Genomic DNA, 26,573 nt, shown 5'->3' on the forward strand with positions numbered 1-26,573 from the left:
ACCTATGGTCACTGCTGAGGACGTAAGATCAGTCTTCCAGAGAGTGAACCCACGGAAAGCATCTGGCCTGAATGGTGTCCCTGGCCGTGTCCTCAGATCCTGTGCAGATCAGCTGTGGGGGTATTTGCAGACATTTTTAATCACACCCTGCTTCAATCTGAGGTTCCCACCTGTTTTAAGACGACCACTATCATCCCGGTACCTTAGAAAAACAAGGTAATGTGCCTTAATGACATCTACCATCACAGAGTGCTTCAAGAGGCTGGTCATGGCACGCATTAAATCCAGCTTCCCTGAAAACCTCGACCCACTGCAATTTGCCTACTGCCAAAACAGGTCTATGGCAGACGTCATCTCCCTGGCTCTACACTCAGCTCTGGAGTATCGGAACAGTAAAGACATCTACGGCTCCCCCTTCAATAATATAATTCCAAGCAAACTCATCACCAAACTCCAAGACGTGGGACTCAACACCTCCCTTAGCAACTGGATCTTTTTCTTGCTGACCAACAGACCGCCATCAGTGAGGATAGGTAGCAACACCTCCAGCACGATTATTCTCAACACTGGTGCCCCACAAGGCTGCGTCCTCAGCCCTCTACTCCCTATACATTCATGACTACGTGGCCAGCTTCTGCTCTAACACCATTTGAGATATGGGCCATATCTCAAATAATGATGAGTCAGAGTACAGGAAGGAGATGGAGAGCTTAGTGACATGGTGTCATGACAACAACCTTTCCCTCAATATCAACAGAAGAGCTAGTCATTGACTACATCAACGGTGCTGAGGTCAAGAGGGTTGAGAACTTTAAGTTCCTAGGAGTGAACATCACCAATAGCCTGTCCTGGTCCAACCATGTAGACACCACGGCCAAGAAAGCCTCTACTTCAAGAGGTTAAAGAAATTTGGCACATCCCCTTTGACACTCACCAACTTTTATCAATAACCATAGAAAGCATCGGATTTGGATGCATCACGGCTTTGCATGGCAACTGCTCTGCCTGTGACCAAAAGAAACTGCAGAGTTGTGGACACAGCTCAGCACATCACAGAAACCAGCCTCCCCTCCATGAACTTTGTCTATACTTCTCGCTGCCCAAGTAAAGCAGCCAACATAATCAATGACCCTACCCACCCCATTCTCTCTTCTCCCCTCTCCCATTGGGCAGAAGATACAAAAGCCTGAGAGCACATACCACCAGGCTCAAGGACAACTTCTATCCTGCTGTTATAAGACTATTGAATGGTCCACGAGTACGATAAGATGTTCTCGACCTCACAATCTACCTCGTTATGGCCTTGCACCTTATTGTCTACCTGCACTACACTTTCTCTGCAGCTGTTACACTTATTCTGCATTGTTACCGTTTTACCCTGTACTCCCTCAATGCATTGTGTAATGAATTGATCTATATGAACGATATGCAATACAAATTTTTCACTGTCCCTCGGTACATGCGACAATAATAAACCAATTCCAATTCCCTAGAAATTCACAAAGTTGCCCAACACATTGCTGTACAAAGGCCTCATCATGAAATGGTCTAGAACCTTTTATCTTTTCCCTGCCTCCACAGGCACCATTATAGATCTGTAGAAAAAGTTCCAATGCTGCTTGTCAATGTCGGAAGGAACCCCAGGTGGGCGCATGTCGGACTAATCTATTCCCACGTCCCTGGCTCAGTGCCTTAGTGCCAAAAGTGACTTTGCTGTTCCAGGGTTACCACTTCCCCAGTAAGGGTGGCCACTCGTTGCTCTGCCACCTGACACGAGTCGTAGCATTTTCCAGGTGCACAGCAAGATCCATGAGGCTGTACCCTTACTCCCCTTTTGTTTGGGAAACCCTGCCTTATTTAACAGAGTGATTAGTCCCCGGGAGGTCGCCACAGTTGCTTTCCATCTTGGTTCTCCAACACATGGGAGAGCAATATATGGACAATGTGTTGGCCACTACTCCAAAACCATGGGTGTTTTTAGTCCACCCCGGTGCCCTAAACTCAGTCCCACCGGCAGGAACGTCCTTTCATTTGCGAAATGTTGTGCTGAATCCTGACTATGCCAATTTTGTAACAAAGTATTTAAAAATTCATTTCTTGTTCTTTCCTGATTCAGCAGCAAGAAGTATTCGCAAACCAAAAGACACACTGTACACATGTTAAAGGTTATATAAAAAAACTATTCGAGTTATGTAAAGAATGCTTAAAATACTTATCAACAATCTGATACAATGCTGGAGGGAACCCCAGGTGTCCGGCAGCCTCTTCTGCAGCTGTCTCTCTGCCTTGTGTCAGTTTCCCCCTTAGCAATGGTTGCGACCCCAGCCTAAGGCGAGATTCCCCGGTTGCAGAAAGGAGTAGCCCCTTTTTATACCTTTCAAAACCTCTACCCTAGTACTTTTCCATTCAGTAAAGTTGCCAGTCTGTACCTTCTTATCTCGTGATCTTTGGCCTGGACACATGACTTAAAGACAGGGACAGCATGTTTTGCAGAATAAAACATTTTTCACCGTCATCTAATCTCCAAGGCTGTGTACTCCTGTACATTCTCAAAGCATTGCCACATTCCAAGCTGACACCATTTTGTGTTAACACATTTTTGCACTTACCAAGAAGAAATCAAATGTGACATTTTGGAAAATTTAATTCTCTCCTTACAAGCAGTCAGAGCACTGTCAAGTATCCCATCAGGCTTTAGGAGGATACTCTGCTGCTGAGGAAGAGATGTTGTAACCCACAAAGAGCCACAGTGAAGGAAGGTCACATAATCGACACCTGGTCAGTATCAATTGAGAACAGAGCTGTGACAGCTTAACAGCCCTGTGAACTATCCCATTGTAAACATCCCACTGTGAGCTATCCGGAAGACAGGACAAGCAGAGGAGGGTGTTTGGGATCTGACGTCTTGTGGAAAAGGACATTTGATTACAAATCTCAAATAAACTGATAATTTAGGAACCAAATGGTTAAAATAATTGTAGGAAGGTACCAGCAGCAGTTTGAAGAGGTTAAGGAAACGCATACTCATATGGCCAAGGATTGGAATTAAGGCTGTGTCAAGGCAATAAGGAACTAAGCAATGTTTGGGAGGTATGTGAAAAAACTGTACAAAGAGGGTGCCCTACAGGATGACCAGCAGCAGTGACCCCAGCGACCAACCACTGAAGACGACCCTAGTCAGGGGCTCTGAGAACTCGCCATGATCAAACCCCAGCCAGGTTCATCAAAAGTGGGTAATATCTTAATACAGGTAGTGGGGTTTGGAAGTTGTGAAAGTAAACTAAAGAGTTGTGCAAGTAACTAAAAAAGCTGTGAAACTAAAGAGTTAGTGAATCTTGTTTGAAACTACGTAGTGGATCTTTGAATCGATCGTGATTAATATAGTTGTTAGGTAAAGTCACTGTCTGGTGTTTTTATTGTGTGCTGCATTTAAATTGGCAACAAGAATATTCAAGATAGCTGTGGAAATTGGTGCACTTATAATGGATGTTATTAGGTAGCCTATTTCCTGAAATAAATCCAGAGAGATCCAGAAAAGGAAGGGATTGATCATACGAAGGTGAGATCAGGGGGGAAATTGGCAGCAAAAGTAATGAAGTTGTTGAATTCTACACGAGCACAGCAGCACCAGTGGAGTTATCGATACACTGAGAGAGTTGAGGAAATGGACCCGTGTAGGACTGAAACAACCCAAAGGCATGAACATTGAACTCTCCAATATCACGTAACCTGCTCCCCCATTCCCTTTGCTCTCCTTCTATCCTACCCAATCCCCCCCCCCAGCACTCTATCCCCTCCCCCACCTCCTCCCACTGGGTCCCCTCCCCCTACTGATCCCCTCCGCCCTCCCCACCTCCTTTATTTGGTCCCATTCTCCACCTTCCTCTCCTATCAGTTTCCACCATCTGCAGCCCTCTGTGGCCTCCACCTCCCAGTATCTCCACCCTTCCCTCCCCCACCTGACGATCTGCCAATCACCCCTCCACATCTGGATCCACCTATCGCTTGCCAGTTCTTGCCCCTCCTCTTCCCTCACCTTTTTATACCACCTCCCCTCCACCTTTCAGTCCAGATGAAGGATCTCGACCCAAAACATCAACTGTCTATTTCCCTCCACAGACGCTGCCTGATCTGCTGAGTTCCTCCAGCAGTTTGTTTTTTGCTCCAGATTCTGGCATCTGCAGTCTCCTGTGTGTCCAGGACTGAAACAAAAGCCATTCCCCATATCCCACAAAAAGACAGGCATAGCTTGACCCATGTGTGTCCACTCTTCATTTCTTGTTACCCAACCAATTGTTTGCTCATGCAATTATAACGGAGCTTTTATCTTCCGTTATAATCTTTGATGCAGCACCTGTCAAATGCAAATTAGAAAACTGCCAATGATGGAAATCCAAATTGCAAACAGAAGATGCTGGAAATACTCAGGAGGTCAAACAACATCTGTGGAAAGAGAAACAGTGTTAAAATTTCAGATCAAAGACCTGTCCCTAAAGAACATGAAGCCTTCAACCTGAAATGTTAACTGTTTCTCCTTCCACAGATGCTGCCTGATCTTCCAAGTGTTTCTAGCATTTTACCTTATCAAAAGCCTGCTGGAAATCTACGTACATGCACTAATTTCTCCGCAGCACATTACTTCTTCAAAGACCACTGATAACTTGGTCAAACACGCTTTCCCCTTCACTAAACCACGTTGGTTTTGTCTGATTATCCTTATTTTTTTCTAAATGCTCTGTTTGTTTTCAGCAACAACTTCTGATCTTTCATCACACGCCCACAACTACAAGTCATGGTAGATCCCATCCTCAATGTGCAGGGCAGCCACTGTGCATAGAACCATCCAGCACGGGAAAAGGTCCTTCAGCCCAGAGTCTACCCCGACCATCAAGTACCCACTTACATCGACCCCACCCAGCCTGTACCACTCACTTACAATTTACAGAAGGCAAGTAACCTAGCAATAATACAAAAATAGAAAATGCTTGAAGTACTCAGGTCAGAATGCATTTGTGGAAAGAGACACACAGAGTTAACGTTTCATTTTGAAGACCCTTTGTCAGAGCTGGAAAGGAGACAATAGAAACTTAAGGCTGTAGGGAGGGTGGAGGAGAGGGGATGTCTCTGATAGGGTGAAACCAGGATGACCATGGGAGTAAACTTTAAATGAGGTTATCTGGTCAATGAAAGCAATTAGAGAGAGAGAGAGAATGCAGACAAAAGAACATTTCCAACATCTGCAGTTCTTTTTTGATTTTCAAGTAACGTACCAACCTGCATGTCTTTGGGATGTGGCAGTATGAGGGTCAGTCACAGTAGGTGGGAAGAAGCACTCTATATGTGATGACTGGAGCTACAATCACCATGGTGCTCGTGACCTTACATGTGACTAAAAATATCAAGTGGTTTGGATTGTAACACTGACTCTCACCACAAAAGAATGTTGTGTAACAGTGGTCTATCGCATGCTGGTTTCACTGTTGAGCTTTGCTAGGTTGGCACTACATTTCTGAGTACACCTGATGCTGCCCCCAGCTGCTCTGTTTGGATCTGACCTTCTGTCTCTTGGTGGGTAATCCCAGTCTCCAGGTTACTAATCTAGGACTCACACAACATACCACCTTTCCTGCATTTCTTCATGTGGTAAGGTGTTGTTTAAGGTTTGAAAATAACTTCACAACCTTGTAGAAGCACGGAACTGAGCATCAGGTGATAAGGAGTTGGGTAAATGATGGGGATGAGACGACTGCCAGAGCCAGAAAAGCACTTTATTGTTAGTAATGGAGATATGTGATTTATAAAGCTCATCAGTCCCACTGTTGGTGTTAAACCCTCACACAAAAGGCTGGGTCATCCCACCCACACATCTCTCACAGGCAGGTGACAGAGGAGGAAGCATTCTAATTATCAGAATAACCAGGGAGACAGAAGGAAGGAGGTACAGAAGTAGGACTTGTAAACAATATTTAAAGAGAAGTTGCAGCATTGGGAGTGGAGTGTACCTGGCATCAGGCTCTGTCCAGGAGTACACTTGGTGCCTGGAGCCATGTCTTGATATGGTAAAAGCTCAGTTCTCCAGAACATCACTAACCAACAGTCTCCAGTAACCAGCCCTTCAGACCAGCACCCAGGCTGACACTGTGGGGCTGAGGAGGGAGGGTCCAGATATCCCCTGGATCTGCATATCACTTCTGTTTTCCTGCCTGCTGCCTAATACTGATTGTCAGCTCATTGGAAGAGTGGAGGAAACTGAATTTCAGTTCCCTTATATAACCTTTGGTATTGAGCATGTGAAAACATATTTAACTCTTGATTAGTCAGCATATTTGACAAACTAGCACCCCACATTTCCCATGCATAGAAAGTAATTCCTTTACTATGCATAAATTAATAGTGAGGGGTATCTTGCATTATCCTAACTTTCCCACATGGGGTAAGGTTACTCAGAGTTGAGGGCCATCTCTACTGAATCCTGCGAGCTGGTTGGAGGTGAGGTTGCCTGGGAAAGCCAGGGGCTACACCTGAACTCAACCTCTGGAGCTTCGCAACAGTCAATGACCCTTCAATCCAGTTTGCTGGTGTTTACCAGGAGTGGAGCAGCAGAGACCCCTGAACCCATCTGCTGGGATTTAGTGAGAGTCAATGACCCCAGAATCCGTCACGTTGGGGTCATTGGGGTGACGTGTTCCACTGACCAACCCTGTCGAGCGCACAGACTACACGCACTCCAGGTGGCTGGACAGCAGGTGGTCACCTTCACCCAAGGACCTTGGTGTTGTGCAGATCCAGGGAAGACCCAGCCTCATGGAACAGATAAACCCACCAGCCACACTTTAAAAGTCAGTAAAAATCAAAAATCTTTTTATAAATCAGCAGTGTCAAAATGAAGTCATCAACTCCAGCCCTGTGTGTGAGGTCTGTCCACTGCCTGACCAGCTCCTTCCAGTCACTCTGTTAGAAGCAGTGGGGAATGGAACTCCTGATCCTTCAGGCGCTCTTCCAGGCCCTGCAAAACGAAGACAAACACAGCAGATCACCACGTTGTTCCACAGGAGGACCCTGGCCCCCACAGGACCCAACCCAGCCCTTCACTCTTGCTGTAACACTTCCCCTAACAAGTTGGAGGTGCAGACATGTAAAAGGGGGACAAACCAGCTGACCCACACAAAGCTCCACAGTGGATTATGTGGGGTGGCAGATACCACCCGGCCCCTGGCAACTCATCAGCTGGGCAGAACACAAGCCAAGCATACAGACATGTTCCCACCAACACTCCAACAAATCCCATGCAAAGGAGGACATTCAGCCCATCATGTCTGAATTGTCAGTATGTTGGAAGAACTGTCCTAAGCCCCTAACCTTTCTTCAAAGCCCTGAAAACCTGCCCTTCAAGGGTTCATTAAATACCACTGAACATTAAGGGGAGAGGATTATACTCCATTGTGCTGAATATGGACATTCCCTGGCACTCAAGTTGTATGAATATTACTTGCCGCATCAGCCTAAGGCAAAGAGAATGTTGTCTTGGTCTTCTTGCATGCAGACATGGGCTGCTTCATTTACTGAGGAGCTGTAGATGGAATGGGCTTCGTGATGGAAGGGAAGGAGACTGATAGCACAGCTGAAGATGGCAGAACTTATACCGAGGAACGTTGGAGTGATGTTCTGGGACTGGAACGACTGACATCCACCAGCCACAACCATCTTCCTCTGTGTGAGATACAACTCCAACAGTCGGAGAGCTTCCCCCTCAGAGACCATTGACTTTAGATTTTACCGGGGCTCCTTGATGTCACATTCAGTCAAGTGCTGTCTTGCTGTCACTTCCACCTCTGGGATTCAGCTGTTTGCTCCGTGTTTGGACCGTGGCTGGGATGAACCTGGAGATGAATGTTCTTGGCAAAACTCAAACTGAGCATGGGTGAGTAAGTGCTACTTGATTAATAGGAGGAACAGGAATCCTTTGATCCTGGTCTGCCATTTATCAAGATTGTGGCTGATCTGACTGAGCACCATTTCCCAGCATGATCCACACATTCCTTGGTTACCTTGATATCCACAAGTCTATCATTCTCGGTTTGAATGAACTCAATGACTAAGCCTCAACAGCCCTCTGTAACAGAGGATTACAAAGATTCACCATGTTCTGCATAAAGCATAGTCCTAAATGGCCCACCCCTTATTTGATGACACCTTCCATCACAGAATAGACTGCAGGGAAGGTAATCGGTAGGACTGGACTTGCATTTTGTGGAAAGGACATATCTGGGCAGTTCTCCTGTGGTGGAATTTTACTAGAAAGCTTGATAGAGGTGTGCTAGTTCTGGATCACATTTTCAGCACTACAGCTGACATATCACTGAGTGTCATAGGCATTGCTAACCAATACTTTCAGCAGCTTATTGATACCATAGAGTCGATTGAATTGGCTGGATAAGGTCACGATAGGAACCTTGGGCAGAGACTGAGATGGATCATCCACTGGACACTCTGGCTGAAGATGCCTTTCACACTCGGCTGCGGGCCACATCATTCGTGAAGATAGAGATGTTCATGGAGCTTCTTCTCTGATTAACGGTACGATTGTTATACAGCAGGGCTGCAAAGCTTTGACTTCATCCATTTACCGTGGGATCACTCAGTTCTGTCTGCTGCCTTGACATTTAACATGTTGCCCAGTGATACCACTTTAGCAAAGTGGCCTCTCATTTGTAACTGGTGCTCCTAGTGTTTCCTCTCCACCCCTCTTGTGGCCTGGGTTGAAGGGAATGGCAGAGTGAGAAATATGCTGGGATTCGAGGTTAGGTATTGTGGTGTGTGCATTTCTGATGCTGCTAAATCACTGCCTCTCATGGTTGCTCAGATTTGAGCTGCCCACATCTGTTCTGAGTCCATCTCTTGTAACATGACAACAATGCCCTAGGATAGAGGGAAGACTATCTTTAATCTCCACAAGACTGTGCAGTGGTCACTACAATACTTTCCTTACCACCGTGTCCTGTTGTTTAGTCTGTGGAGGTTTTCCAATTCTGGCACATCCACAGACGTTAGTCGGAAGTGTTAGGGAATTGTGTAACACAATGTATCCAAGAAGAGGATGTGGTCAGATGCCCGGAGCAACAGTTTAATGGAGCAACAGTTTATCGCCATCACTGCAAATAGCCTGTTAGGAACGACAGGTAGTTTAGATGTAGGTCCACATAGGGACATAGTAGGCTGGTAATTGGGGAGGGGATCCTTAGCAAAGAGCACTTTGCAGCTCTACCTAATTATAATCTCCTTAAAGTTTGGCCTTCCTGGGACAGATTTCTGTCCAGGGGCCAAAAGGGGTGCCTGTTAGGGAATTGTAAGACAAAGGACATCTTTTCGGGGTTACAGAATAGGGGTAGCAGGTATTAATACAAACAAGAACCAACCAGTCTTCAAAAATAAACCTGTTGAAATGTAAAATACGAGCAGTATTCAGTTTTGAAATTAAAATTATCTACAGAGCAGAGGCTGCTAGCCCACAGCAGGGGGCTGGCTGCTCAGGAGATACGGTTTGTAAAATGATGTAACCAAGAGACGTTTCCATCTACATCAGCCTAACACAAGGCAATGGGCTATGTTAATTGGCCTACATTAAACAAGGCACCTACAGCTAAGTTATTTTGCACCCTTCTTCCAGAGATCAAGGAGGGCTGCCAGACCAGACTAAATTTTGTCACTAAGCACATCAAACATGGTCATGGGCATATTTTCTTCTTTCAATAACTGGGATATTTGTGTACTCAGAGAGTCAGCCCTCACAACATTATTCAAGGGCATCTGGTTCTCTGTCCTGAAAAGCTTTCAGACCTTCCATGTGAATCAGTCTGTCCCTACAAAGGTGTTTGATCGTTCAGAGGTATCTTACCAGTTACAATGTGCTCCCACTGTAAATATGTACTTCAGTGAAACCATTTGGGAGACCAAATATTGAAGTAAACTATGTCATTGTAGTTATTGAAATTGCATTGAACCACTTGCTGTTACCATTTTCCTGAAGAGCATAAAATCTTGATGTACTTTGAGTTCAGGAGCCTCTACCGAGAGAGTCTCCAAGAGAATGTCTTCCTGTCGTGATGAATAAAGACTTTCATATCCACCAGTTTCTCCAGTGACTTGGTCACAGTCACAGTCACAACAGGGAGGATCTTGCAGGGTGGGAGGTCTGGGTGGACCTTTGTCATGCCCATTACATCCAGTTTGATTTCTCATACAGCCGTGTGACTTGTTTGTCCATATCAGAAGGCAACTGAGAATCCGCACACAGCTTGAGTCTGGAGTTCATTTTGGCCAAGATGACCAAGGATAGTAGATTTCCTGATGTCTCTAAACCAAATGTTCTTCTTCACATCTTTCCTTAATGACACAAGTGAGTTGTTCAGGTTTTTGATGATAAATTCACGTCACGATAGCCTTACTGGCTTTTTATTTCAGATTTAGTTAATTAAATGAATTAAAATTTCCACGATGGGGGATTTGAATGTTTGTCCAGGTTTCTGTATTATTGTTTTAATGATATAACCACTTTGTTACTTTCCAATTACAAACTTTAGTTGACAAATCCAGACCCTTTAAAGCAAAAAGGGCAATGGTTCAAATTCTGACTCCTGATGAACCTCTGTATAATTCTGTCTCCTGTATCCAAGCTGCCACCATCAGTTTAAACCCATGGATTTAATTCTGCTAACTGGCCTACTATTGGGCATTTCATCAATCACCTTTTTAAAATCCACACACACATTGGTTGCGTGCATGTCCCCCCAGCTACTTCAGAACTTCATTAAAGAAATAAGTCAAATCCAAATTTCCTTCAACAAATCCATGACGACTTTCTTTCATTATCCCATTTGTTTAAGAATGCCGATTTTGTCCTGGATTATTGATTCCACATGATTCCCCCCACTGACTTTGGACCGCTTGCTCTGTAGTTGCTGGGTCTCTCTCCAGTTCTTTTGTATTTGCAATCCTTCAATTCTCGGGCACCATCTGAGGATAATTTGAAGTGCTGAAGCTTTTATAATTTTCATCCTTACTTCCCACAAGGGGGCAGCACATGGCACAGCTAGCAGAACTGCTGCCTCACAGTCCCAGGTTCAATCCTGACCTCGGGTGCTGTCCGTGTGGAGTTTGCACGTTTTCCCTCTGACTGCAAGGGTTTCCTCCCACAGACATGTAGGCTGTTGCACAGGTTAATTGACCACCTGCATGGGGGGTGTAGTTGATGGGAATATGAGAATAAAAAGTGGGATTAATGTAGGAATAGTGTAAATGGGTGCTTGTAGGTCAACACAGCCTCGACGGGCCGAAGGGCCCATTTCCATGCTGTACGTCTATGACCATCAACCTGGGTGACTTTTTAAACATTTGAGAAATGCCAACCATTAAAGATCCCTTCAATCTAATTCATCTTGTCCAATATCTTTACAGCTACACTGCAACTATTTTTAAAGAATGCTGCCAAAATATTCATTTAGGACAGTAGGACAGGGTATCTGTTAAACATTAAAGTGTAGGATTTGTGCTGATTGGAGGATCTCAAGGTCGAGGTTTTGGAGCTTTACTGGCACCTGCCGTCACTGCGGGGAACTCCGAGGTTGACAGCTGTGTGGATGGCATGCCTCAGGAGGTGATCGCAGCACAGAGTGTGCTGCCAGCAAGTTGAGCCTGACAAATTAAAATTTGAGGTAATAAGGAACACCCTGGGGGCTTGCCATTCATAGTCTGGATAGATTTTAGCCAGTCATTTGACAGAGTCCTATGCGGCAGATTCTACAGAAAAATAAAAGCTCTCAAGATCCAAAATTGGCTCAGTGGCCAGAAGGGAAGATGGCAGCTGATAGGAGTCCTGCTGGGTTCAGTGATGCTTTTGTGTTGCATATTAACAACAATGCCCCATTGTTATACACGTCCCCACCAGTACTATACCCGTGTCATAGAGACATACCTGTCTCCATCAGTACTGTACCCCAGTGATATACAAAAAGTGACCATGTCCACATCGATGCTGTACCCCAGTGTTCGACAGAGACAGACCTCTTCCCATCAGTACCGTATCCTAGTGTTCTGCAGAGACAGACCACTCCCCACCAATACTGTACCCCAGTATTATACAAAGAGTGACCACATCCACCTGGTACTGTACCCCAGTGTTCTACAGAGACAGACCTGTCCCCACCAGTACTGTACCCATTATAGACAGTCCTGACTCCATCAGTACTGTAACCCTGATGTTATACAAAGACTGACTAGTACCCATGTTATAATGGGAGGGACTCCTGGAACTGTTCAAGTGACTAAAAGATGTACAGAAGCCTGGTGCTGCCTGCACATCACAATGCTGGTGATAAAGCATCTTTCTTCACCTACCTCCCCTTCACAAGAGATGAGTGGCGAGATCTCACACACAACAGGGGGATCCTCCATTTCCTGCAGCCTGCAGAGAACACAAGATCTTCAGCAAGAATGGCCTTTTGGGTTCAGACATGCCTCAATTCTCAGTCGGCCTGAGATTTCCTCTCGGATTTGGATCTGGTGACCCCCAGCTCCAACCCAACACCAGAGGAGACTGTAACATCAGTCTGTTGAAGCCGGAGCTGCAGGACATTGGGGAGTGGGGTCAGGGATGGATTCAAATAAACCCAGAACTGGGAACATTTCAGCTCCCTTCCTCCGTCGACCACTTACACCCACGACCACTCCAGGCTGCCCTGTTTCTGCCCCTGATGCCCTTCTCCCTGACCTGGCCGTAGCTTGGACGTGTTTGCTGCTCAGCTGCTGGGCTGAGGCTTGAGCCCCTGGCAGGGACTTACAGACCAGCTGCATCGGCGGATGAACCTCAGCCAGCTTCACTGCAGACCTGACCCGACTGCACACACACTCCCAGAGCTGGATCCAGCATGAAGCCTCCACACCAGCCCTCCTGGAGATTTGCAATCAGCGCAGAATAGCCTCAGACTATTTCCTTTCAGTTTTCATCTTCATTCTAAAAATGGTACCACAAACAAGAGGAGAAAAATGGTTTTATAATCTCTCACCCCACCACAGCCAGGCACTGCCCGTTCACACAACCCCAGCTGACGTTGCAGACCCAGCCAGTTCCTGGACCGAGACCTGTCCCCAGCTGGAGTTACTGAGCCCAAGAGACAGGAGGTAATGCAACAACTTACTGGCTGAGAACAGGCACGCGGTTATTCTTGCTGTCCAGGAAGTGGGCGCCAGCTTGCACCGCCCAGCGATAGTGCTGCCAAAGCAGGGCGCGGCGGGCAGTGGAGGGCATGTCCTTGCCGCCAGTGCTCTCCGCATTCTTCAGGGGGGAGAACTCATCCTCCCTCAGCACCTCAAACACAGCAAACCTCCTGTACGGAAACAGGGACACATCATCAGACCGAGCGGGGGGGGGGGGGGGTGGGTGGTGTGTGGAGAGAACGCTGGCTCGGGGCGGGCACAGAGTGGGGGGGGTGGGGAGGGAACGATGACACGCAGGCACAGGGCAGTGGGGGGAGGACACCAGCTCCCAGAGGGCACAGAGCAGGGGGGACATGGTCCACGGTGGGTAGAGTGGGGGACACTAGTTTACTGTGGGTACAGAGTGAGAGAACATGGATCACAGTGGGTACAGAGCAGGGTACACTGCTTTATAGTGGGTACAGCGTAGGGCAAGCATGGTTTAACCTGGGCACAGAATAGAAAGCCAAAGTCTTTCCAGGTATACTACCTTCAGTATTCATCACGTGGTCACCTCCACATTGGAGAAACCATACGCAGGTTGGGTGATCGCTTCGTGGGACACCCGTGTTCTGTCCACGAGGGTGACCCTGAGCTTCCTGCTGCTTTACTACTTCAATTCTCCATCACAACCTGCACTTTCTGTTGTGACCTCCTGCACTATCAGAAAAAGGTCCAAAGTATGCTTGAGACCAGCATCTCATCTTTCGTCCTGGTGCCTCGGCAGCCTCTGCACTCAGCATCGACTTCTGCAACTTCAGGTAACTTACCTTCCGTGTCAGAACTGGCTGCTTTCACCACATCATCCTTCTCTGACATTGGCACAGCTTTCCCCCCTCCAGTAGTATAGCCTGACCTGCTGCCATCCACAACATTGTACTTCTCATTTGTGTTACTTCAAACTGCCCTGCTAACCACTGCTTATCCCCGCAGCAGCTCCAGCCTCGCCCCATTACAGATATCCCCTTTGGCTCTTCATCCTACCTACCCCTCCCCTACCTACTCCTTATCTCCACAATTCAAAACCAATTTTTTCTGCTGTTATTTTGGATTTCCAGCATCTGTGATTTTGTTTTCTCATAAATTACAGCACTCCCCTCCCCCTCTGCAGTCTGGCCTTTGACATTTATAACCAGTTGTCTGCTCGTTGGCATATTCCAGCACCCACTGACCCAACGACCTGGAGCAAACAGAGGGAGGAACGGGATTGCCAACTGGAACGTGGTTGCAGATGGACAAAGCCAGCGGAAGCAGCAGCCCAGGTGTGACCGGATCCTCCCACTCAACTTACGTGGAAAACTGGAAAACATCAAAGACAAACTTCTCCATCTTAATGCCATTGGCCTTCTCTGGCTTCACATAGTTTCCCTCCTCGTCGACATAGGGAATCTTCTTAACAGCCACATGAGGCTTCAGCTTAGGTTCAAACTCTCTGCAGGGAATAACAGGAGAATGTAATGGAGTCAGTGCAAATTAGGAGGCAGAAGGGAGAGAGGAACTTAAAACCAAAGGTACCAGGCAAACTAACGAGGCTGTGCACTGACAATCCCCAGGACTCTGGTACCGAGGATTCTAAGTGGTCATCATCATCTGAAAGTTCCCGGATTCTATAAACCTTCCAACAAATGAGAAAACTACAAATGGAACAGCACTAATCAGGCAAAGATGGAGACAGGAAACAGGCAAAATGCTGGGATCTATTATGAAGAAACTAGTAACAGGATGATAATGTTAGTGTCATGAGAGAGAAATTAGGCTGAACAAATTTAGTCGAGTTCTTTCAGTTGACGATAGGGGAAATCTTGGATGTGGCGTATTTGGATTTCCAAAAGACACTCATGGAACCAAAAAAACATACTGCACAAAAATGGCCCACCTCATCCACGTTGACCATGAAACCAGTCTACGCTAATCCCACTTGCCTACATTAGGCCTATATCCCTCCATGCTGTTACTATTCAAGTACCTGTCTAAGTACCTTTTAAACACTAATTGCATCTGCCTCCTCTGGCAGGTCATTCCAGATATTCACCAGCCTCTGTGAGAAAAACTTACCCCTCAGATCTCCTTTAAATTTCTCCCCTCTCGTCTTAAACTTGATCTCTAGCAGACTTCCCTACCCTGCCAAAAAGACTATACTCTCTATGCCCCTCATAATTTTTTAAACCTCTATAAGGTCACCCCTCAACCTCCTACATTCCAGTGAGAACAAAACCAACCTATCCAATCTCTTCTTATAACTACAGCCCTCCGTTCCAGGCAACATCCTGGTGAATCTCTTCTGCACTCTCTCTGTTGCTACCACATCTTTTCTGTAATGTGGAGACCAGATTTATACACAATAGTCCACAAAGTTGCGGTCTAACCAATCTTTTGTACAACAATATGACATCCCATCTCTTGTGCTCAATGCCTCGGCCTATGAAGGCAAGCATACCAAATGCCTTTCTCGCCACCCTATCCACTTGTGTCGCCACTTTCAGGGAGCTAAGGACCTGCACCCGAAGGTCTCTCTGTACATCAACACTTTTAAGGTCTCTGTCATTTACTCTACATGTCCTGCCAGAATTTGACCTCCCAAGATGCATTAACTCACATTTGTCTGGATTAAATTCCATCTGCCTAACTTTCCTGCTGTCTGCAAACTTGCTAATCAGACCCCGAACTTCTCATCCAAGTCATTTATACAAACGACAAAGGTTCCAGCAACAATCCCTGCAGTACGTCATTTGTTACAGACTTCCAGTCAGAAACGCACCCATCCACCAACCCTCTGCCCCCTATCACCAGGCCAATCTTTGATCCAGTTTGCCAACATGCCTCAGATCCGGTGCCTAAACTTTCTGGACCAGCTTACCAGGTGAATGGTCACCTACCTGGAACATCAGCTTTGCCTGACCCATTGAACAGTTCCAGCATTTTCTGTTTGGAATATTTAGAGAGGGGCTAGCTGAGAGGATGTTTCTTTTCATGGAAGGAGGCAGAGTTTCACAGTAAGGAACATAGAACAATACAGCACAGGAACAGGCCCTTCGGCCCACAATGTCTGTGCTGACCATGATGCCAAATTAAACTAATCCTATCGATCTGCATATTGCCCATCTCCCTCCACTCCCTGCCTGTTCACGTGTCTGTCTAAATGCCTCTTAAAATTGGCTATTGGATCTAATTTCACCACTTTCCCTGGTAGCACATTCCAGGCACATACCATTTTCTGTAACAAGACTTGTCTCATATATCTTCTTTAAACGTTCCCCCCCCCCTCACTTTAAACCTATGCCCTCTAGTATTTGATATTTCCACCCTGGAAAAAACAATCTATCTCTGCCTCTCATAATTTTATAAACTTCTGTCAAGTCACCCCTCATCTTCTGACGCTCTAGAGAAAACAATCCAAGTTTGTCCAACCTCTCTAATAACTAATACTCTCTATTCCAGGCAGCATCCTGGTGAACCTATTCTGCATCCTCTCCAAAGCTGCCTCATCTTTCCTGTAACATGACAACCAGAACAGCACACAATACTCGAAATGTGGCCTAACCAAAGTTTTATACGGCTGCAACACGACGTGCCAACTTTTATACTCAATGCCCTGACTGCCACAGGCAAGCATGCCGCATGCCTTCTTCACCACTTGTGAAGCCATTTCCAGGGAGCTATGGACTTGCTCCCCAAGACCCCTCTGTACATGAATGCTCTGAAGGGTTCTGCCATTTACTATATCCTTTCCTCTTATATCTGACCTCCCAAAATGCAAAACCTCACACCTGTCTGGATCAAACTCCATCTACCATTTCTCCGCCTATATTCCCAGCTGATCTATATCCTGCTGTATCCTTTGACAATCTTCCTCATTATCCACAAACTCCACCAATTTTTGTGCTGTCTGCAAACTTACTAATCAGTCCGCCTACATTTTCGTCCCAAACGTTTACATATATCACAATCAACAGAGGTAATGATCTAGTAACAATCCCTGCGGAACACCACTGGTCACAGACCTCCAGTCAGAGAAACACCCCTCCACCACTACCTTCTGTCTTTTATGGCCAAGCCAGTATTGAATCCAATTTACAAGGCTCCATGGGATCCCATGTGCCTTAATCTTCTGGATCAGCCTACCATGAAGAACCTTGTCAAGTGCTTAACTAAAGTCCACATAGACAACATCGACTGCCCTACCCTCATTGAACATCTCCATCACCTCAAAACAAAAACTCAATAGCAAATTCATAATACATGACCTTATTTTGGAATTGGTTTATTATTGTCACTATTACCGAGGTACAGTGAAGAACCTGTCTCACATACCATCCATACAGATGAATTCATTACACAGTGCATTGAGGTAGTACAAGGTAAAACAATAACAGAATGCAGAATAAAGTGTAACAGCTACAGAGAAAGTGCAGGCAGACAATAAGGTGCAAGGTCATAACGAGGTAGATTGTGAGGTCAAGAGTCCATTTTATTGTACTGGGGAACCGTTCAATAGTCTTATAACAGCGGGATAGAAAATAAATGAGCAAAATAAATGAAAAAGAGCAAGATTGCAAGTAAAGATAACACAAACACAGAACCTGCAAGCAGATGGAAAACAAACAAAGAAAGCAAAGCAAAGGAACTTAGCAACATTTGCGAATGACAAGTACCTGAGGCTTAATACCAACCTTCAGCAAAGGAGACCAGAGAGAATGCAGCAGAGAGAAAGGAATCAGCTCACTCACCCAGAGAAGTTACTGAGAAACTGCAGAGGAGAATGAAAAGTTACTTGGAGGACGTAGGAAAAACAAGATGGTTTTCAAGCAGGACTAAGTCTGAAGACATTGGAGAAGATTTCAAACACACAAACATCCATTTTATTTGCTTCACATATATTAAGCAGGCAACAGTCATATTTTGATGTGGGTGTGTGGGGGGAGTGGACGGGAAAAAGGCAGTATATCATAGATCAGTATTTGCATTGAGGGAAGGAAAAATGTGGTCCAATTAATTTAACACAAAGGCAGCAGAAAATGAACTTTATACAACATTTTATATTACTCGAATCTCCTTATGCGGTAAGATGACATTGAATTTATAACATGGTACAAGGCAGAGAGACAAAGTAAAATCACGTACATAGACCAATAAATTTGGACATGATTAATGAGGACAAAGGTTAGATTCACTGAATCACAGACTGGTTACAGTACAAAGGAGGCCACTGAGCCCACTGAGTTTGGACAGTCTCTATGCAAGATCGATTCAGCTAGTCCCACTCACCCCCTCCCCATAACCCTGCAAATTCTTAGCTATCACCCAGCTCCTTTTGAATGCTACCACCATTCCCCAGGCAGTGTGATCTGAATCCCAACCACCTGCTATGGGAGAAATTCTTTACTCGTGTCACTTGCTTGGAGGGAATTTCTACTCATCCAATACGGGATTGTGGTGAGGTCAGACAGAATTCGGAACCAAGAGATGAATCAAAGCTGCAGGAGGAAATCCGTTCACTGTTTAAGCACAGAGGGTGGTGATGACCTGCTAGCCTTGGCCCATCAGCAGTGAGGGCTTTCAAAAGGGAAGATGGAGATACACCCTTGGGAAACGTAGGGAATGGTCTGTCTGGGCCACTCCCCAGAGCAAACCTTGACTCTCTCTGTGCCATGATGATTTAGTGATTTGATTGGACGACTGGGCCAAGAGAGATGGTGGGGGTGTAGGGGATAGCAGGGATGGGGGAGTGGTACAGAGGGTGATGGGGAAGCAAAAATAACGAGTGCAATGGTGGCTCGGGTGAGGCAGCAACAGTCTAGCGAAGGAGAAGAGGGGAGAGGAAACAGGGAATGGTCACCTTGCCCATGAGGAAGCAGGCGTGGCTGCTCCTTGCACATACACAGCTTCAGATATCATGTAGACAAGACTTACTCTGTCACGGACTTGAGGAACTCCACAGTGAAGAAGTGGTTGCAGATGTTGCCAGCGTTGAAGGTGAGTTGGCCGTCAGGGTTCCTTCTCTCCACCGTCTCCTGGCTCACCTCACTGTACTCCACAACCTGGTAGATGCCGTTCACTCGACACACCACGCCCACCGGCTCCGTGGGGTAAGCCTTCCCAACCACCTGGGGACACAACACAAGCACTGCGTCAGGGGCATGGAGGGACAACAATCGTTCCCTCTGTCCCAGTGAGAGGGCCGACCACAAACCAGGGTCTGCCTGGAAATTCTGAACCCATAGATGTCCACCCAAGCCTGCAGCAGCATCGGGGCCTGGGGGAGGCCTTTGCCCGGGCCTCTGTTAGGAAAGTGAACACCATCTGGGCACAGCACAGAGAGATTCTTTGCCCAACACCAGTACTTCAGTCTGCCACGGTCATGTTTGAGCAGAGGATGCTGCATGCTGTTGGATTTTACAGGAAGATCATTTTGGAAGGGAAGGGCCGGATTGCCATGGCTCCAGGTTGGTGCACTGTAGGCGCCCGGAGAAGGTAGACTGCAGCTGCTCAGCCCTATAGATGAGAGCCCACCACTCCCAGCATAGAGCTGGGGGTGAGGATGTCCACACCACAGATGGTGGCGGGGGGGAGGTGCGGTGGGTGGTGGTGGGTGTGGATTCAGGGCCTGTCCTGTGGAAGGCTTGGTTGGTGGGAGGCACTGGTTGGGGAGCGCGGGGGGGGGGGGGGGGGGGGGGGGGGGGGGAGGAAGGGGATACACGGACACTGGTGGTGGGAGAAGGGAGGCCTCGGTAGTGGAGTGTGGACTGGTGACAGGGAGCACGTGGTATGTTATTGGAAGTGGGACCTGGCTAGGAAGGAGTGGTGGAGCTGGAGAGGGGTGGGCAGATGTTGGGCCTGGTGCTGGGTGTGCCCCAGGGTGACCACCAACCTCCGCCTGGCTGTCTCAGGAGTGGGGTTGCTGTGGCTGCCGAACTCACCTTGGCCCCACAGTCCGCTCCGCGCTCCACACAGAAACCGATGAAGACTGGGTCTGCCATCTTCACCAAGATGTTGTCCACACAGTACACGTGAACGACACGAACACCTCGCCGGTCCATGTCCTCCAGGATCTTGTTGTCTGTCAGAGCTCGGTACAGGCCACCATTTCCGTCTGTAGCACAGCAAACACAGGATCCTGTCAGCAAGGGCAGCCTGAAACGTCCTCAGCCCCAGTTCCCGGCCGCACACTGCGGGACCACTGCCATTTCCCCTGGACTCAAGGCCTACATCACACCCCTCACACTGCCCACTCGTGTCTCTCAGTAACTAGCTGCTCCTCCCTGCCTCTCACAGTATCTGCTGACCTGCCGCACAGCTCCCCGTTCCTCCTGCCCAGCCACTGATATATAGTGAGGCCGAGGCCCCAGTAACGATGCATGGGGAAAGCCACATCACAGCAACGAGCACATTCACTCTTCACCCCCACTCTGTGGTCTGAACCAGTGACAGGATCATTTCACAAGGTGACCTCCAATGACCTCTGCAGTTTCCTCCGGGTGTGGGAAGGTAGCTGCAGACAATGAGAGGATCGCTGCCTTGCCCCTGTGTAAAGTGTTCAGTTACTGTCGAGCGTCAGCTTTCACTGATCCAGCCAGTGCCATGGACACGCACCACCAAGGGCTCAGTACCCCATGGTGCCTGGAAACAGAGGCACAGAGGGTAGAGGGTGAACTTTACTCAACATCTAATCCGTGCAACACTCGGCCTTGGAAGGTGCACACTGATTAATGAAGTTCTCTGAATGCATTTGAAGAATTCTGCTCTTTTTGTTCTATCACAGTTAGACCCTCCTGCCGTGTTATTTTCTTGCCTCAGAAATAAGCCAACTAAAGTAAAACTCAGTAATGCAGCACCCTTGGGACTCTGGTGGTGCCAGACTGGCAGATTTTCCAGACTGTAGGATATTATTACTATTAATACACCAACAGATATTTCAGATGTTACACAATAGCATAATAAATTCTACAGTGAAGCCAGTGAGTTTAAAGGGAGCACTAGGAGGGAAAACCTGGTGAGATTAAAGGAAGTGCAGGAAAGAGAACCAGAGGAACCACATGCCAAGCACCGGATTTCCAAACAATAGGATAGCGGATGATCAGAGTTTCACTCTTATTTGCTCTTCTATCTCCTGTTGAGTGTTTGAAAGTAGTTAGTAAACTCCCAGCAATGCCTTGATCCTCCTTTCAACCTGCGTGGCCTCATTTGTTGAACCTCCCGGAGCATCGTCCCTCCTCACATCTACCCAGCAACCCCTCTCGGCCAGTCCCACTGGAAGCAGGCGCTGCTGGCCAGATTAAAGCACAGCTCCAAGTGTGGCACAGGCTCTCCGCAGCAGGAACTGGTCTTGGACACAGGAGCACTCAGGGCATCAGAACCGGTCTCAGTCTACAGACGACTGGTTGGGCATGGCACGTACAGTGGACAGTCAATCACACTCATCGGGCACGGCACTATCCTAACCCACTTCCATCACAGGTGAGCAAAGAATCAGGAAAGTAGCAGTCATTGGTGAAGCTTGGGCAGGCGGTAGAGATAGCCAGTCCGGGGTAGGGAACAACGAGGTTGGAGGCTGTGGAGGGGAGATCCCCAGGGGTGATGAGGTCAGTGATGGTGTGGGAGACAACAACCTGATGATCCTCAGTGGGATCCTGGTCCAGAGGTAGGCAAGAGGAGGAGGAACAAAGAATCGGGATGAGTTGTGATCACACCTCCTCTCAGCACACAGCTGGGGCAACGGTCACACTGGAGAGGGCAGGGGAAGAAGACAAGCATCAAGCAACTTAAATAAAAATCAAGTGCACCAACCTGGAGCCATGGCAATCCGGCCCTTCCCTTCCAAGATGATCTTCCCATCAAATCCAACAGCAGGCAGCATCCTCTGCTCAAACATGACCACGTCGGACTGAGGCAGACCGAAGTACTGGTGCCGGGCAAAGAACCTCTCTGTGGGTTCCAGTGTGAACTCACTGGTCATGATGTACCTTCAGAACAAAGGCAGTAACAGCACCAACAGCTCTCATTTGTAAAGCAATTCACAAACCAGGAGTAGGCACTACACACTGGTCTCAGAAACCAGAAAGGATAACAGGTTCGACAGGTATCCCCAGCCCCATCGTACACATGCTAACCATGTGATATTGGTATCTACACATTAACCATGCTACAACTGGTACCTACACACACTAACCGCGCTGCAGTTGGAACCCACACACACAAACCGCGCTGCAGTTGGAACCCACACACACTAACTGCTCTGCCGCTGGTACCCACAACACACTAACCGCGCTGCCGCTGGTACCCACAACACACTAACCGCGCTGCCGCTGGTACCCACTTTCACACACATGCTAACCGTGCTGTAATGGGTGTCCAGACAAAGTTAGTGTTGCTTTGCATTATTGGAGGCTGGTGCCCTCCTGTCCAGACACCCTCCTGTTGGAGAGCGATTGGAGAACAGAATCTCACCAAGGTAGCGTGCATTTCCCGCCCAGCATCTCCTCGGCCAGCTGCTTTATTTTGCGAATTCGTTCAGCCTGAATTTGATAAAGTGTCTTCCCACTCGGCAGCCCAACGTTGTACATGCCCTTCGGATACGGGACACCTAACCGGGTACCTTGTCCGCCAGCCAACAACAGCACAGCAACGTGGCCTTTAGAGATCTCTTGAAAACCTGGAGCACAAGGTCAAGGCATGAATCAGCAGGTAAAACAGGAAGTCAGAGACACGACCCACTTCTCCCAACTCCCAGACTGAGCAGTTCCTGGCTCTGCTGGCTGTATATACACAACCTCCCCAGTACAGTATATTCAGTAGTGAGCCTTACAGCATCAGATCACCTTTGCTGTAGAGAGGTAGCACCAAAACAGACCATTCGGCCCACCATTAAGCACCCAGTTACTATAATCCAACACTAACCGCATTTCATTCTCCCCACAATCCCTTCCACTCCGTCACCCCTCCGCCCCCAGGTTCTACCGCTCACCCACACACTACGGGAGAGTTTACAGTAACCGATAAGTCAACCACCCTGCATATCTTTGACACGCGGAAGGAACCCCACGTGGTCAGAGCAAACTCCACGTGGTCAGAGGCGGCAGTGAGGAGTGAACTTGGGTTGTTGCACAGTGAGGCAGCATCACCACCAGCTTCCTTCTCCTGTTGCTTGCAACTTTAATTCCCCGTCCCACTCTGATCTATCAGTCCCCTGCACTATCTCCACGAGGCCCAACGCAAGCTCGAGGGACAGCACCTCACCTGCATGGGCACAATGCAGCCTTCTGAACTCCACACTGAATTCTACAACTTGATTTCTTGGTCTGTAGCCATCGTCCATCTGCAACATTAGCTCCCTCCGGGAGTGGAGGATGTGCCCAGCCTGACCTGCCAGGCCCAACATCCCGCTCTGCATTTCACAACTCCCACATTCTTTTGTCCATGTTCCCATTTATTCACTGACCAGATCACCTTGTTTACAGCTTACCCCTACGGTCATCCCAGTTTCACCCCGTCAGAGACACCCCCCCAACCCTCCCTGCGGCTTCTTCCCTCTCCTGTTCACTTCTGACGAAGGGTCTCTGGCCTGAAACGTTGACTCGGTTGCTCTTCCCACAGATGCTGCCTGACCTGCTGGGTATTGCCAGCATTTTCTGCTTGTGTTTTAGATTTCTGGTATCTGCAGGGTTTGTTTTTGATGTTCAGCTCGACTAGCTGTGCCCCACTCACACACACTTGTAATGGAAACATTAAGACAGCAACATATCGAGTGGCAGTGTGGTCCCTCAGGGTTAAATAAAGACCCATTTAACACTCAGGCCAAGTTGACAAAGTAATTTTTTTTTAGAAAGGTCTGTACTTTTATGAATAGGGGTCTATTATTGGAGCAGAGAAGGTAGAAGAGAGCATTTCAGAATAACAAAATCCTTCACAGTCTATCGTGCTCACTGAGGATTGCACAATGTTCAGTTCCACTCACAATCCCTCAGTGAATGAAGCCACCTATACCTGCACTTAGCAAATTCCAAACAACATTCAGGCATGGGCTGATACCTCTCGGGTAACACTCACACACTGAAGTAGCGGCATCAACAACAGAGTTGAAACCACCCATACGTGATTTTCAGCAATCATTGCTGGCGATGGTGGAGGAGGTCTTGCTGAACGCTGAGTATGCACACAGGTTGTGGTCTGGTGCTGGGATCAGCAGCCTGCCACGTCGGCCTGACAGAGGTTCTGTGTAATGTGCTGGAATGGTGCAGCTTCCTGTTGACTTTCCCGGTCACGAGAGAATCACAGGATGAACAGCTCCAGCCCATCGATGTGCAGGCACCACATGCCTCAGCATGGGGCAGGTCACAGTAACACCCCCGATCCCCGTCACACCCACACTGTCCACCCCCCCAACACCACCACCCAATCCCCTAGACACCATCCCCCCGTCGACGGCATTTCCCCTCTCACCCCAAGACACCGAGTCGCCATCTGTCTCCCCTCCAAACCCCCACCTGTCCCACAGATGTCCTAACATCTCCCACTAACTCCCAATCTCCTTCCCACCCCCTCCCACTCCTCAGAACACCTTCCCACCTCACCCCTACCCACCCCTCCCCCACCTGTCCCCACAGACCATCACCCCTCCCTCCATCCTACAGACCTCCATCCCCCCTACCCCCAGACATCCATTCCCCCTCCCACCCCCAGACCTCCATCCCCCCTCCCTACCACTCTCCAGACCTCCATCCCCCCATCCCCTCTCCCGCCCTCCCACCCCTCCAGACCTCCATCCCCCACCTCCCTCCCACCCCTCTTGCCCCCCATCCCCCCCTCCCACCCAGCCCCCCAGCCCTCCATCCCCCCTCCCTCCCACCCAGCCCTCCATCCCCCCCTCCCTCCCACCCAGCCCCCCAGCCCTCCAGCCCTCCATCCCCCCTAGCCCCCCATCCCCCCTCCCTCCCACCCCCCCAAGACCTCCATCCCCCCTCCCTCCCTCCTCCCCCAGACCTCCATCCCCCCTCCCTCCTCCCCCAGACCTCCTTCCCCCCCTCCCCCAGTGCTCCAGACACCCACTCCCCAGCACCATCTCCCGCTCCCCCTCCTCCCACCCTCTCTTTACCGCGCTCCCGCCACCTCCTCAGGGTCTCGGCCTCCGTCCGGGACACCCCGCCGATCACCTCCTCGGGCAACGGCTCCATCAGGCCGGAGAGCGGCGCCTGGCCGGCGAGCCGGGCCCGGGCGGCCGCCTGGCAGTGAGCCCGCAGCTCGGCCGGGTCCTGCTGCTCCACCGTGGCCGCCAGCGCCCCGCGCTCATCCTCCGACAGCTGCGCCCAGAACCTCAACACCTCCGGCTGCCCGGCCTCCGCCAGCCGCCGCTCCGCCGCCGCAAACATCGCAGCTCCGGGGAGAGAGTCCCGCCAGCGGCCGGCAGCGCGCAGTCAGCGACCCCCCGGCGGCCGGAGCGGAGCGCGGCGGGGCCCGAAGTGGGCGGGGCTGGAGAGGAGGCGGGACCCAGGGTGGGCGGGGCTACAACCAGTCCGGGCGGGCGGGGCTGGAGGGGAGGCGGGGCCCGGTGTGGGCGGGGCTATAACCCAGGTGGGCGGGGCTGGAGAGGAGGCGGGACCCAAGGTGGGCGGAACTTGGAACGGACCAATAGCAGGAGAAGCCTCCAGTGAGCGGGGCCTGTACCAGATCAAGAGGGCGGAGCCTAAAGCGCACTTGGTGGGGAGGTGGAGCCTGGAGTGGGCGGGGCTAGGACTGGTCCGAATGGGCGGGGCCGGGAGTGAACAGGGCCAAACGCAGCGCTGGCGCGGGCGTGGCCTGGAGTGGGCGGGGCTACGAGTGTTCTGGGATGGGCGGGGTCGGGAGTGAACCAGACTGCACCACCTCCGTCCAGGGACCCCAACTGTTCCTTCAGGTGAGACAGAGATTCACCTGCACCTCCCCTAATATCATCTACTGCACTCGGTGCTCCAAGTGTGGCCTCCTCTACATTGGTGAGACCAAACGTAGACTAGGTGACTGTTTCACAGAACACCTGCCCTCTGTCCATAACCACGATCTGCATCTCCCCGGTGCCAGTCACTTCAACGCCCCCCTCCCACCCCATCACTGACATGTCAGTCCTCGGCCTCCTCCACTGCCGGGAGAATTCCAAGCGCAAACTGGAGGAACAGCTCCTCATTTTCTGTCTTGGAACCTTGCAGCCTAACGGCATGGACATTGAATTCTCCCACTTTAGGTAATCCCCACCCCCCATTCCCCACAAACCCCCCCCCCTCCACCATGCTTCTTCTCCCCTTTCCTAGTCTATCTCTTTTTTCTACCTTTTTTTTCCTTTCTCTCCTCACCTT

At 49.0% G+C, this 26,573-nt stretch overlaps 1 protein-coding gene across 1 annotated transcript; it reads right to left on the reverse strand.

Annotated features, from left to right (window-relative positions):
• Nucleotides 1–5,747: 5,747 nt before the first annotated feature.
• Nucleotides 5,748–25,727, reverse strand: uap1l1 (UDP-N-acetylglucosamine pyrophosphorylase 1, like 1). Its single transcript, XM_052037279.1, has 9 exons — nucleotides 25,340–25,727; nucleotides 22,696–22,900; nucleotides 22,036–22,211; nucleotides 20,169–20,341; nucleotides 19,162–19,355; nucleotides 14,543–14,683; nucleotides 13,194–13,382; nucleotides 12,394–12,460; nucleotides 5,748–7,006 (listed from the first exon to the last, which is right to left on the reverse strand). The coding sequence occupies exons 1-9, from the start codon at nucleotides 25,611–25,613 to the stop codon at nucleotides 6,947–6,949; spliced, it is 1,479 nt and encodes a 492-aa protein (XP_051893239.1). The 5' UTR covers nucleotides 25,614–25,727; the 3' UTR covers nucleotides 5,748–6,946.
• Nucleotides 25,728–26,573: the final 846 nt, after the last annotated feature.

Source organism: Pristis pectinata, chromosome 23 (assembly GCF_009764475.1).
Source record: "Pristis pectinata isolate sPriPec2 chromosome 23, sPriPec2.1.pri, whole genome shotgun sequence".
In the NCBI taxonomy this organism is placed as follows: Eukaryota; Metazoa; Chordata; class Chondrichthyes; order Rhinopristiformes; family Pristidae; genus Pristis; species Pristis pectinata.